The following is a 14,522-nucleotide window of genomic DNA, read 5'->3' on the forward strand; positions in this document are numbered from 1 at the left end:
TTGCAACATTTGATACAAATGTTAGTATTATAAAACTATAAAACCCTGACAGGAGAATTGATACATGATTGAATTTATCCTGTTTACATTAAATATCGTAAGAACGAGATTGGTAAAATTGTGACCTAAGATACAATTTCTTTAAAAAATATTAATCTCGTCCTGCTTTTGGAAGCCCAAACTTAAGCACAAATTGTTATATCTTCTTTTAACTGAGCTCTAAGATTAAATTAAATAGTTTTTTCGTTAGAAATATATTTGTATTTTATTTATTTTTGTTTTCACAAATGGTATTGTTATTGGTCTTGGCATATGATGTAAAACTGTTCTATTCATGTAAGAGTTGGTATTCATTTTATATATATAAAAGTAAAGAAAGGAGATGGAAAAGTGAAAAGTTTTAAGTTTTTCCTTTTTATTTTTATTATATATATAAATTACTAATTATATATTTAGGGGAATAGATTACTAAATATTTATTTTAAGTTGTATATTTTTTTTGTAAGTTTGGCCGAACTATATCTCAATTGCACCAGTGACTATTTCACATCAAGGAGTGTTTTAATAGAGTGGGGAATTGAACCAGTGACTACTTAACATCAAGGAGTGCCTTCATAGAGCACTCAATCACTGTCTATATATCTCAATTGCACCAATGACTATTTCACATCAAGGAGTGTTTTAATAGAGTGGGGAATTGAACCAGTGACTACTTAACATCAAGGAGTGCCTTCATAGAGCACTCAATCACTGTCTATCCAAGACCCGTGGACAAGTTGTATGTTTTATAAAATAAAACTAATGAATTGATTTACATTTAAGGATAGTATTTAGTAATAACTATCGTTTTGTATGTTTTTTCTTTTTATTATTTGAGGATAGTGTGCTCTAATTAATAGATAAAATATATTTTTTCTAAGAATTCCAAGATACAATTTCGGATGAGATTGATTTTTTGTTGTTGTTTAAAATGCATTTTTGAATGCATAAATGGATTTAATAACTTGGAAAATAACAAGGCACTTGAATTTGGAGTTGTCTTTAGTGCGACCTTTTGAACTTTCCAGTGCCAGAATCAGGCGGAAAAATTTGAGGTGAAATCTTGATTTCTGTTATTTAAACTATTTTTTTGATTGTATATATGGATTTAACACCCTGAAAATCCCCTAGGGCACTTCAATTGTGCAGGGGTTACCCATCAAGCTTGTGATTTTTGATTGTATATATGGATTTAGCACCCTAAAAAACCTCAGGGCACTTCAATTGTGCAGGGGTTACCCATCAAGCTTGTGATTTCAATAAATTCCTGCTGGATTTTAGAGAAATTAGACTAGAAAAACCCACCGAAAAAGCTTCCAAAAAGTCACACTAAAGACAACTCGCTTGAATTTTTCAAATTAAACAATTTAAACTTACAATTCTTAAAAATTTCTATAAGATGTTGGAAAAATTAATCAGAAAAATTACCTGGATATATATATATATATATATATATATATATATTTTCACGAGTTTTCGATACATCAGTACTTCGGGTAGGGGGGAACAAGTATCCATTAGAAGCTTAGCCCAAATATAATATATATTAAGAATAAAAATAAAATAAATAATTTATTTCCATCCAAAACTTGTCAATCAAATTCCATCTTGCTAAGAAATATGTAAAATATTGAACTTTTTTTTTTGTAAGCTTGGTAGGTCCTTCCTTTTTCATTAATATATAAAAAAACAAGTTAGATCCACATACAAATCGTTAGGTGGCCTCAACTTGCCCAGAGGGAAACCAAGTCTGCCGACCACCTATAAACATGATATGCCAACCAGTAACAAAAAATAACAAGTCTTTCTAACCCAGTTAAATAAGTCTGATTGTCTTTGCATTGCCTGAATTATATATACCTAAAACATAACTATCAATATACTGAAAACTAAATGCTTCCCACATACAGAAAAGAAAAGAAAATTGAGAGACCAACTATCAAACTACTCTGCACCATCAGCAGACGCAGACTCCACCGGAGCTAGGTCCTTAGCATTGGATCCCGGGAGCTCTGTCTGTGGGAGAATACAAGGAAGATGTTCTTCAATACGCCGAAGTCGACCATCCTACTTTTGCATCTGAAACTGGAGCTTCTGAAATTCCTGTTTGTAGTTAGGAAAATCCTGTACTACTGCTTCCATACCCACAGAAATCTGTTCCAAATCTTTTGCTAGGATACTCTTCATAGACCAATACAAGAACAAAGTTTGTTTAAATTGAGTGATGCGACCTCGTGTGTGCCCTCGGTCCTACACCATAGGTCACCAGTGTTCCATGTCGATTTCCATTATGCCGACCTTCCTGTTCAGATCTGCTTCCCATTCTTCCATTAATTGTCGAATTTCTTTCGAAGTGTCTTCATGATAAGTTGTAACCGCATCATTTATGATGCTGGAAATTGGCTTTCGGCCCTACGTTCTGCCCCCAGAGGAGCTAGGATGCCCTGCAGCCGAGGCCCCCCTGGTTCTTCTACTGCGGCCCCTCGAGGATGGGCTTCTCGCCTTTGTTGTTGCTAACCGAACCATTGCATTACAACTACACTTTTCTGTGAAATTTGTGACTAATCTAGTTACTTGCATAGGTGGTAGTCCAAGCCCAGAAGCTCCCAGCTTCTAGGAGACACTACCGCCCCGTACACCTTTCATAGAAGAAACATGAACCAATAATTTCCAGTATAGAACTTGAGGGATTACCCACCTCCTCTTCCATTGTAGACATCCGTTACTGACCAACCCGGACAGAGATGCGACCCCCATTTCCAAGATCTAGCTAACATAACAATCAATAATTGGTATGGAGAAAACAAAAAAGCTTAATCCATAGAAACAAACCCTATTCCCAAACCAGAGGTGAGGCACAAACATACACTAGAGACAACACCCATAGGGGCAGAGACCATAGGGCTCGCAGAGACGAAACCCACAGAGATTAACTGTGCCCCAATACATCCAAAGGAAAAACCCTGACCTTCCCCAAGGAAATTCAAAAAGACATAATCCATAAACGAAGTTGAGACCTACCATTCCCCAATCCCTTTCGATGTTAGGTCAAGACAGGAGGTAATCCTAGAAATGAACCCTAGAGACAAGCTCCCAATATAACCCCATCCTCGATAAAAGTTTGCCAAGAACAACAGACATAGAAACAATACTAGGCGATTGGACCTACTTCAGATGCCCAAACACATGCAAATGCATGATGCTCCTCTTCCTTTGAAACCCCAATGGTTCAAAACCATACAATCCGAATTCCATCAAACAGTTCAGCTGATGCATGGAGGAGAGAAAAAGATGGCAAACCAAATACCCATTAACCAACGTGGGGAGAAGCCATGACCGCCACCTCGCTTGCTCCTGCATTGATCCACAAATCTCAACACCACCACTCTTCAACAATCCTTTACCATACACTACACGATTACCGACTTCCCTCGCAGAGAAACTTACCAATTACCAAATGCTATCACCTTTAGGGGGAACTTTAATAGCTCACATGTATGTGGCCACCACACCATATGCCTCGAGCATGTGGATGGTTGTGGGTTTTTACCTTGAGGAGACCCCCATTAATTCACCATGATGGAATTTCTCTCTAGCGCACATCCCAATCGGGGGGTAAAAGATTGAACTTTGAAACACTACCAATCAAATTCCTTCCCAACAAAGAAACATGTGGAACTCCCAAACTGGGAAAAAACATTGTTATTACTCGATTATTATGTGATTTCATGCAATGTTAAATTATATTCAACTTCAAAATTCAAGCTTGGAAATTTAAAAAATAAAATTAACACACACACTACTCTTTCTCTTTCTGACCATCACTATAATTTATTGCATCTTATCATTAAAGCTTCAAGATAGGCTTCAAGAGAGCATACTTATTTGCAATTGTTGAAATTCAAGATTTGCAACAAAAGTTGTCAAGGAATGATTGCCAAGTGTCTATATTTTGTTGAAAACTTTGCTACATCTCCACGTCTCTGTGGCTTTATAGAGTTCATGGAGTCCAACCCCACTTGACATGTATCACTCAGAAAATAAACAAATGGTACGTTCCTTGCTCAAAATAGATCCTCGAAACATCAAAATCTGCTCAAAATAAGTATCCTAAACATCAAAATCTGTTGCACTAGAGCTTCCCAAAAGCTCCAAAGTCCCCATTAAAACTCCGGATGATTTTGGAATTAATACCAACTTCCAAACTCTCAAAAATGAAATAACGTGGGGTACGTGCTTTCCAATGCCTTCAAGTGATATGAATAAATGAAAAAAAGAAAGAAACAAGAACGCAATCCTGTCTTGTGGAATAGCCGTAGAAATCCGTTTGTTGCAAACAATGAAATATTCAATATGATGGAAACCGCTAGAACTGTGGTGCATAAATTTCACGTTTACTTTACTTTTCGGCGTGCGATAGTGATGGAACGGAGGACTTTTAGTTTGGGTGTAGCGAGACGTTTTGAACTCTGTGGACATGGGACAGGGTTGTTATTTTCCAACCAAGTGATAATGGCCCATCGCAAGAGAAAATTTTGAAATGTCACGGGCTGTAATTAAGGCCATTGCAAGAGAAAATTTTAAAAAGTCACGGGCTAATTTGTGGTCACATACGAGGGGCATCATTTTTCCGTGGGTTGTGGAATTTTAATTTACACTTTATTTTTTTATATAATTTTTGCAACTAAGGGTTGGTGTGTTTTTTATGTCATGAGAATTTTATTAATTTATGATAAACATCGAAACACGTATTTTGTAATACACTTCCATATTGCCAAAATTTAAACTAGCAATTGCACCAAAAGTTGCAAAGGAAACGCCGTAAGGCATAAATTGGAGAAGCGTCATTGTACATTACCATGATATTAATAGCCCAATGTCTACAATCTATATATGTGTGTGTGTGTGTGTTCCACTTAAAATTTCTAAGACCATGAAATCCATATTCTAATTTTCAATTAAGAAAGCTAAAGGAAGAATGAGGTATGTATGCTTGTACTTGTATTTAATATTGTGATGTCATGACATATGGTTTCACATAACATGGATTAGGCATGATCAAAAGGAAAAAGGATCTCCCTATGAAGGAAGCCCTAGATGTAAAGGAGGATACTTTCCGGGAAAGAAGGTATGACATGAAGGAGGAAAGTGATGGATGGCTGAACCCTACATATGAAGAAATTGATGACATCGAGGTCTTGGATCATCAATCAACTAGGAGACCCTTTAAAGTACTGATGATAGAGTCCCTTGGTAAGAGGGAGCTCTGGGAGGTTCCTATGAGTAAAGGAACTTGAGTAAGTTTCTGAGTAAAAAAAAACTTGGAACTCATCCCTGGTTAAGAGGGAGAGTTAGACACAACATTCTTGTCTTTAGTTTGGAAGAAAGAATGGAGGATTGTGTAATCATCTGGCATTTGACACTCCTTGAGGATGTGCTAGGGTATCCAAGACAAGAGTGGGCAAGAGGGTCGATATTCTTGAGGGCTGGGAACCCAAGATGAGAATATTCCTAGTAGGGAATACTCAGAGAACACCCCGGTGGGTATGACCCTAAGAGAGACAATGATGATGCGTGTCAGAAAGCCAAATACTACTTTGTGTTCTTGTTTGTTTTGTTTTGATAGCAGTTTGAATCACACACTAATAATAATATGATGATCAAGAACTTCACAAATTGTTATCATGAACACGAAGAATCTCACTAATTCCTAAATGCCCTAGATTCTTCAACACACCCTTCATATTCTTGGGGTCAAGTGGGTCTTTTACAGATCTAAGGGAGCTCCGGATGGTATTTAAAGGCCTAAAGGTTGAAGCCCCCTTATGCTTCCTTAGGAGCCTCGCAATCTTTTCAGTTTAAGAAATCTTGTCAGTTTAAGATATTTCTGCAAAGTTTTAGATATTTGACATTTTTGTAACTTGGTATATTAATGATAATTGAGAAATTTGACTTAAAATGTCAGTAACACCTCCTATAACCCATAAAAACAAAAGTGATATGATAAGTAGTGTTACAAATTATATCCCTAGAATCCCATTGAAATTTGACTGCATTATTTTAATTAGTATAGTTTAACTATTAGACCTTCTTATCATTTTTTAGCAATCTAATCTACACAATCTAAGGGTTCAAAAATACAATTCAAATAACAAAAAAAACTTACAATCTCACCCAATATAGATATAACTTTGCATATATATACACCACTTTGATTTTTAATTTTTTTAATTCAAATGAATCAATTTATATAATAAATAATAGCCAATACTAAATTAAATTATCACTCAATCAATTAAGATATAATTTATTAAATTATCAATCAATCAATCAAGATAATATTTAACCATATTGTAGTGTTACAAATTATATCCCTAAAACCCCATTGAAATTTGTTTTCTTAAATTAAAAAAAAAAAAAAACTTTTTATAATTACACTGCATTATTTTAATTAGTATAGTTTAACTATTGAACATTTTTATCATTTTTTAGCTATCTAATCTACAAAATCTAAGGGTTCAAAAATACAATTAAAATAACAGAAAAAACATACAATCTCACCCAATATAAATATAACTTTGCATATATATATATATATATATATATATATATCACTTTATATATATATCGCTTTGATTTTTAATTTTCTTGATTTAAATGAATCAATTTATATAATAAATAAAAGCCAATTTCTCCACTTTTTACTAAATTGAATTATCGATCAATCAATTAAGATATAAGATATAATTTGACGATATTGTAGTGTTACAAATTATATCCCTAGAATCTCATTGAAATTTGTCTTCTTAAATTTTGGAAAAAAATAAAAACTTGTTATAATTAGACTGCACTATTTTAATTAGTATAGTTTAACTATTGAACCTTATCATTTTTTAGCTATCTAATCTACACAATCTAAGGGTTCAAAAATACAATCCAAATAACAAAGAAAAGGTACAATCTCACCCAATATAAATATAAATTTGCATGTATATATATATATATATATATATATATATATATCGCTTTGATTTTTAATTTTCTTGATTCAAATGAATCAATTTATATAATAAATAAAAGCCAACTTCTCCACTTTTTACTAAATTGAATTATCAATCAATCAATTAAGATATAATTTAACAATATTGCAGTGTTACAAATTATATCCCTAGAATCTCATTGAAATTTGTCTTCTTAAATTTTGGAAAAAAATAAAAACTTGTTATAATTAGACTGCACTATTTTAATTAGTATAGTTTAACTATTGAACCTTTTTATCATTTTTTAGCTATCTAATATACACACTCTAAGGTTCAAAAATACAATCCAAATAACAAAGAAAACATACAATCTCACCCAATATAAATATAACTTTGCATATATATATACACCACTCTGATTTTTAATTTTCTTAATTCAAATAAATCAATTTATATAATAATTAAAAGCCAATTTCTCCGCTTTTTACTAAATTAAATTATCAATCAATCAACTAAGATATAATTTAACCATATTAAAAATCTACAAAATACTTGTAATATTAAACCAATAAAAATAATTGTTTAAAGTGTTGAACCTATTTATGTATTCAAAAATACAATTGAAATGACAAAAAAACATACCATCTCACTCAATATAAATACAATTTTACACATATATATACACCATTTTGATCTTTAATTTTCTTAATTCAAATAAATCAATTTATATAAAAATAAAAACCACATTCTCCACTTTTTATGAAATTAAATTATTAATCAATCAATTAAATTACACAGGTTTACCATCATGAAATTTTCACGTGGCTGGTAATGTGAAAGTGAACTTGGACTTCGAGTCATATATATGTAAATACCGCCATCGACCAAAAAAAATGTTTGCATTGGGTTTTTCTGTACATATTATTCCAGGGGCACATATTTATGCACTTAGTTATGTATGTTGTCGTGCACTATCATGTAACACGGTAAGGAGATTTTTGACTTTTTGTTAGAACCCTTCGGCATTATATTTCTGTTTAATCTTTTCATGTTGTTAACTCCAGGTTGACCTTTCATCATTGTCATTTACTGCCACAACCATGTCATTGCATAATTAGATGACCAAGACAGCTTTTAAAAATAAGCTACACAAATTAGAGACGCAAATTAATAACAAATACCCAAAAGAACAAGAAGCAACCATTCAGTAGAATATAACTGTGCAATGCTGTAAATGGCCTATAGATCTCTGTTCTGTTTTGATTTTTTTTGAGAGACTTCTCTTCCCTACAAAAATAAGTTACTGAATGCCAAATTCCAGCCTAAAATTTGCATTTCACACAAATTCAATTGAAAAGCCTTAAATGATACGCTTTTGGTAGACCCAGTAATCTAACAGCCAGGTTTCATATTTCTATCTTAATTAAAAACCGATTGCTGTCTCAGAGTATGCTTCAATTTTCTATCACTGAAACAATAATGTACACCACATTCCATTTTACATGGGATTTAACCAAAAAAAAAAAATAGGTAGCCCAAATGTAAAAATTAAGCCATCCATTGGGGTTTTCTTTCTTGCTCTCGTCTGCCCCACCCGAATGGCATTTCAAAAAGTGGTAAGGGACAGTGTAAGCCCTGTGCAACTCTGGTAGAACAGAAACCCATGAGGCCTAGCACCTGAGCAGAAGAAAGTCCGTGTTATGTGGTGAAACCTCGACCCTAAAGTGTGTTTATCAAAATAACTTCTAAAAAGGAAGAAAATAAATATTGCATCAAACTACAGTCGTGTAAGTTTTGTTTAAAATTTTGAGCATGAGGCTGTCCTCTCTTTTTATTCTTTTTCTGGCATATTTTGCCCTAAATCCTGAGACAGTGATCCAATATTTGTGATATGATTACATTTTTGATAAGTTCATTTTCAAGAAAAGGAAATATTGAGAGAATTCATCCTTACCAGCTGGTTGAGAAACCCATTTTGGAACCTAGCCTCTGACTCTATCTTCTGAGCTATCTGGAAGTTCATGAAAATAATACAAAAGGCCAAGATTACCTTCACAAACTACTGCAAAAATTACAGAGCAATTTCATTACAGAAATCAATACAGGATCCCTTTATTAGGGTTTGTAGATAAACAAGGGTTAACAAATATGGGATGCATGGTCTACATTTTTGAGCTGGAAAACCTTACGATGCAATCCATCAATCTCTTCGTCCAAGTCTCCAGGAATGGATTGACCCACAACTCCAATTGTTCACTATGGAGATTCGATCTGCTGCTCAGCCCCTCTGCAAAAAACAATCAATATCACCACGCACATATCTCCATAAAATTGATAAAATAGAAATGGGCGTGCTCAATTGAAAAAACTGAAAGCAAAATGACGGAATGGTACCTTGATCAGAAGGGAAGAATTCCCTCTGGGCACGGATGCCATCAACAAAAAATTGATGCGATCGTTTGAAAAGAAAAATTGTATGGGTTTCCAGGATGAGTCTATGGGAGGAATGCCACCATTGAAATCAAACTCCCAATAATTTTAAAGGGCATGTTTCAAAATATGGCATTACATAAGAAAAAGATTCTGCTACTGTCGGCATTCCTGCGCAGATAAAGAAGGCAGCCAGCACTGGTTGTGTCCATTCAGGCAGTAATGGCATGTCTTCTCCACATTCTTTTTCATATGGCCAGCTTTATGCAGAAAAAAAGGGAAGCGTTGAGAAAATGGGCTGGGTCTACTGCCATCTCTTCTCCACATTCTTTTTCATGTGGCCAGCTTTACGCAGAAAAAAGGGGAAGCGTTCAGAAAATGGGCTGCGTCGATCGGGATGAAGCGTTCAGAAAATGGGCTGCGTCGATCGGGACGCTTTTCATAGTTGAAGCAGTTGGAGCGGTGATGAGATCTAATGGTTAAAATTTTTTGAATCGTCGAACAATTGATCAAAGGGTGCTAAAAGTGACAGAGTGGCATTTCGGGGGGAGTGTTTTCAGAAAGAAACGCGACTTAATTAATATCACTTTAAAACAATTATTAATGTTTTACAAATGACAAATTTATTATAAATTTCAACTACTTTTTCATTCTTAAAAATTAATTTATGATAAAGGTTTTAAATTGTCTAACAATTGATCAAAGGGTGCTAAAAGTGACAGAGTGGCATTTCGGGGGGAGTGTTTTCAGAAGGAAACGCGGCTTAATTAATATCACTTTAAAACAATTATTAATGTTTTACAAATGACAAATTTATTATAAATTTCAACTACTTTTTCATTCTTAAAAATTAATTTATGATAAAGGTTTTAAATTATGAAAGGTTAAAAATCTAATAATGAGATGATATACATCATCTGTGACCAGCAGTTGGAAAACGACCCCGCTTCTCTCGTTTGAAGCTGCAAGTATTGCGATTTTGCTCGCTGAGTTCTCACTTTCAAGCTCCAGCAAATTGACTCCGCTTGAAGAGGAAAATCTCAAATTAGTGGTCTTTTTGATTGATGCCCAATCTTTGTCGTGTTGCATGGAAGCTTTGCGATATCCGACCATGGCAGCAACATAACCACACCCTACTCTCATTTTTTGAAAGCAATTTTTAGCAGTGTACATAACGAATTGGATTTTGTAATTGATTGCATGAATGCCAATCATGGCTGTGTTTACAAATTCAGTGCTCTCCATGCCTATTTCTACATTGCACAGGAAAGAATTGGAACTGAACAATCCAATTTGTGCTCCGTTGTTTCACAAGGTATGTTCCTTAATTCTAAAGTACTTCAAACGCTTTATCCCCATAATTTACTGTCATCCATTGCATTTCCTGCATCTGGGCTGCCATAGAAACTTCAAAATTCAAATGGGTTTCTGTGCATCTGTTTAATTTTTGTATTTGCTCTGCAGACATTTTTTGGTACAAACCCCGTCATCTATGAAAAATTGTTGTCAGTAAAACTTACAAGTACAATTGTCAGACACCCACATTTTGGTCAGGTTAGGAACTTTCAGCTTTCAGGTCAGGAAAAGTGTTCCGATAGTATTGGGGGAAACGAGAATTTTGTAGGGCTTAGTAAGGATTTGGGAACACTGTGCAAAGAAGGCAGATTGATGGAAGCTGTATATATTTTGCATCGTATGGACCAAAATGATATTAGGGCATCCGCCAAAACCTATGTGCTTCTTTTGAAGGGCTGTGGCAATATGAAAAACCTTTCAGAAGGCAGGAGGGTTCATGCCCATATGATAAAGTTTGGAATCGAGCCAGACAAAGCCATAGTGTGTAGTCTTATCAACATGTATGCCAAGTGTGGATGTGTAGCTGATGCCTGCCATGTTTTCGTCAAAATGTCGGAAATAGAGGTTGTATCATGGACTTCAATGGTTTCATGTTATGCCCAGAATGATCAGGGTGATCGCGCTTTGACACTTTTTTGTGAAATGCTAAGGGTAGGTATCCAACCAAATCAATTTACATTCGGCAGTGTTCTTAAGGCGTGCACTAGCCCTGAATATATGGACCAGGGCAAGCAGGTATATGCCCACGTTGTCAAAACTGGATATCTATCTGATGTGCATGTCGCAAGTGCTCTTGTTGAAATGCACGCGAAGTGGGGAAATATGGGGGATGCACGCAGGGTGTTTGATAATATGCCTGAACGGAATGCGGTTTCATGGACTGGAATGATTACAAGGTATGTGCAGAGTGAGGATAGTGAGGAAGCCCTTAAACTCTTTCAGAAGATGCAACTGGTAGGTGTAAAGTCTGACCGGTTTAGCTTATCTAGTGCCCTTTGTGCATGCGCTAACCTAGAAGCCTTGGATGAAGGGCAGCAGGTCCATGCTGAAGCAATCAAGATTGGGGTTGAGTTAGATGTTTGTGTGGGAAGTGCGCTTGTTGACATGTATGTTAAGTGTTCGCAAGTAGACTGTATGGTAGATGCACGCAAGGTGTTTGACAGAATGCCACAGCAGAATGTGGTAACATGGACTGCGTTAATGGTAGGTTACTCACAGAGTTCAGGGCATGCTCAGGAGGCTATCAATCTTTTTGTCAAAATGAAACGGTCTGGTGTGAAGCCAAACGGTTTCACCTTTGCTAGTGTCCTCAAGGCTTGTGCCAGCATGGCTGATCTGGAACAGGGTAAGCAAAACCATGCCCACATTGTCAAAACTAGTCTTGAAACAGATTTATGTGTTGCCAATTCCATTGTTACAATGTATGCTCGATGCGGAACCATAGAGGATGCTCGTAAGGTGTTCGATGAAATATTAGAACGAAATGTAATTTCGTGGAATGCAATAATTGCAGGATATGCCCAAAATGGGCATGGTGAGGTAGCCTATAAATTGTTTCGCCAAACTCAAATGGAGGGTGTGAAGATTGATGCGTTCACCTTTGCTAGTGTTCTGAGTGCATGTGCTGGTATAACAGCCCTAGACCAGGGTATGCAGGTCCACACCATTATCCTGAAAACTGGCTTTCAGTCAGATATATCTGTGGAAAATGCCCTCATTACCATGTATGCTAGATGTGGGAGTATAGAGGATGCACGTAAAGTTTTTGACAAAATACTTGAACGAAATGTCATCTCATGGACTGCGATTATTACAGGATATGCCCAACATGGATATGCAAAAGAAGCTCTTAATCTCTTTGAACAAATGCGTGGGCTAGGTGTGAAGCCAAACCACATTACATTCATTGGTGTTCTCTCTGCATGCAGCCATGTAGGATTGGTGGATGAAGGCCATCGATACTTTGCTTCCATGAGTCATGAACATGGACTATTGCCAAGTTTAGAGCATTATGCCTGCGTGGTTGACCTTCTAGGTCGTGCTGGGCATCTGGATGAGGCGGAAGCTGTTATCAATGAAATGCCATTCAAACCTGATGCTCTGGTGTGGCGAACATTACTTGGGGCCTGCAGAATCCATGCTAATATAGATCTAGGAAAACGTGCAGCAGAACGCCTGCTTGAGTTGGAACCCCAAGAACCTACAACATATGTTCTGCTATCAAATATGTATGCTGCAGCTGGGCAGTGGGATGCTGTCGCAAAAGTGAGAAAAATGATGAAAGATAGACAGTTAACCAAAGAGGCAGGATGCAGCTGGATTGAGATAAAGAACAGAGTGCATATGTTTTTTGTTAGGGATAGGTCGCACCCACTGACAGAAGAGATCTATGCAAAGTTGGATGAATTAACTCTACAAATGAAGAAGCTAGGTTATGTGCCAGATACAAACTTTGTGTTGCACGATGTAGAGGAGGAGCAGAAGGAACAATTTCTATGGTACCATAGTGAAAAGCTGGCCATTGCATTTGGACTTATTGTCACACCCCCTGGCACATGTATTCGAATTTTCAAGAACCTTCGTGTGTGTGGTGACTGCCACACCGCCACCAAGCACATTTCCAAGATTGTTGAGCGGGAAATTGTTGTAAGGGATGCAAATCGCTTTCATCATTTCAAGGATGGTTTATGCTCTTGCGGGGATTATTGGTAATGCTGAGTGATCCACAAGCAAAAGGTACATATTGCTATCTTGTCATTGCTACAGAGGTCACAGGCTATGCAAATTAATCATTCCCTTGGCCGTCTCACATCTGGTTACCTTGAAGGTTTCATCTCCCGGTGCTATAGTGCATAACAGCAATTATTGTGTTGGAGAAGCTTTTCATGGCCCTACTTCAAGGGTACGATAATCTGTTAAGGTGAAAGTTTCCTTACTGGAAATCTTAATGCTTTTGAGTTATTTTGGTTGAGGGCAATGTTTCTATCTCATCCTTACCTAATTACAGCGGCCTATTCTGAGAGTACCAACGTTGGGAGTTGGATATTTGATTGAGGAAATTTTAATTGGATCTTCCATCGAGGATTGAGTTTAAAATTTTAATATATGATCTGGTTTTCAAGAAGCATGTTGTAAACAATCTGAAAAACAGGAAGGAGAAGAAAAATCAGCAGGTGGTCAGGATGAAAATGGGGAAGTCTCTTACCATCTGTTTTTCACTGGATATGCGGGTCTTCAATAGCGCTGATTGTAGTGGGAGAACTTTCTGAGAGAATGATTCTTAAATGGTTTTCCTACAGCTTGTCATGTGGGTGTGCTCTACATTTTCCTTTGCCCCGAATACTCTGTTAAGGTGAAAGTTTCCTTACTGGAAATCTTAATGCTTTTGAGTTATTTTGGTTGAGGGCAATGTTTCTATCTCATCCTTACCTAATTACAGCGGCCTATTCTGAGAGTACCAACGTTGGGAGTTGGATATTTGATTGAGGAAATTTTAATTGGATCTTCCATCGAGGATTGAGTTTAAAATTTTAATATATGATCTGGTTTTCAAGAAGCATGTTGTAAACAATCTGAAAAACAGGAAGGAGAAGAAAAATCAGCAGGTGGTCAGGATGAAAATGGGGAAGTCTCTTACCATCTGTTTTTCACTGGATATGCGGGTCTTCAATAGCGCTGATTGTAGTGGGAGAACTTTCTGAGAGAATGATTCTTAAA

At 36.1% G+C, this 14,522-nt stretch overlaps 1 protein-coding gene across 1 annotated transcript; it reads left to right on the forward strand.

The window, feature by feature from the left end:
- Nucleotides 1-10,378: 10,378 nt before the first annotated feature.
- Nucleotides 10,379-14,052, forward strand: LOC149186462 (pentatricopeptide repeat-containing protein At3g49170, chloroplastic-like). The gene is made up of 2 exons (XM_089411006.1): nt 10,379-10,764; nt 10,914-14,052. The coding sequence occupies exons 1-2, from the start codon at nt 10,654-10,656 to the stop codon at nt 13,515-13,517; spliced, it is 2,715 nt and encodes a 904-aa protein (XP_089267132.1). The 5' UTR covers nt 10,379-10,653; the 3' UTR covers nt 13,518-14,052.
- Nucleotides 14,053-14,522: the final 470 nt, after the last annotated feature.

Source organism: Pinus tabuliformis, chromosome 3_1 (genome assembly GCF_031772625.1).
Source record: "Pinus tabuliformis cultivar Carrire ecotype Pingquan chromosome 3_1, CPIR1, whole genome shotgun sequence".
Lineage (NCBI taxonomy): Eukaryota > Viridiplantae > Streptophyta > Pinopsida > Pinales > Pinaceae > Pinus > Pinus tabuliformis.

Coding starts and splice junctions, on each gene's coding strand:
- LOC149186462 (XM_089411006.1), top strand. CDS start 10,654: ATGCCAATCATGGCTGTGTTTACAAATTCAGTGCTCTCCATGCCTATT. Junction 10,765..10,913: donor GTGCTCCGTTGTTTCACAAG/GTATGTTCCTTA, acceptor TTTGCTCTGCAG/ACATTTTTTGGTACAAACCC.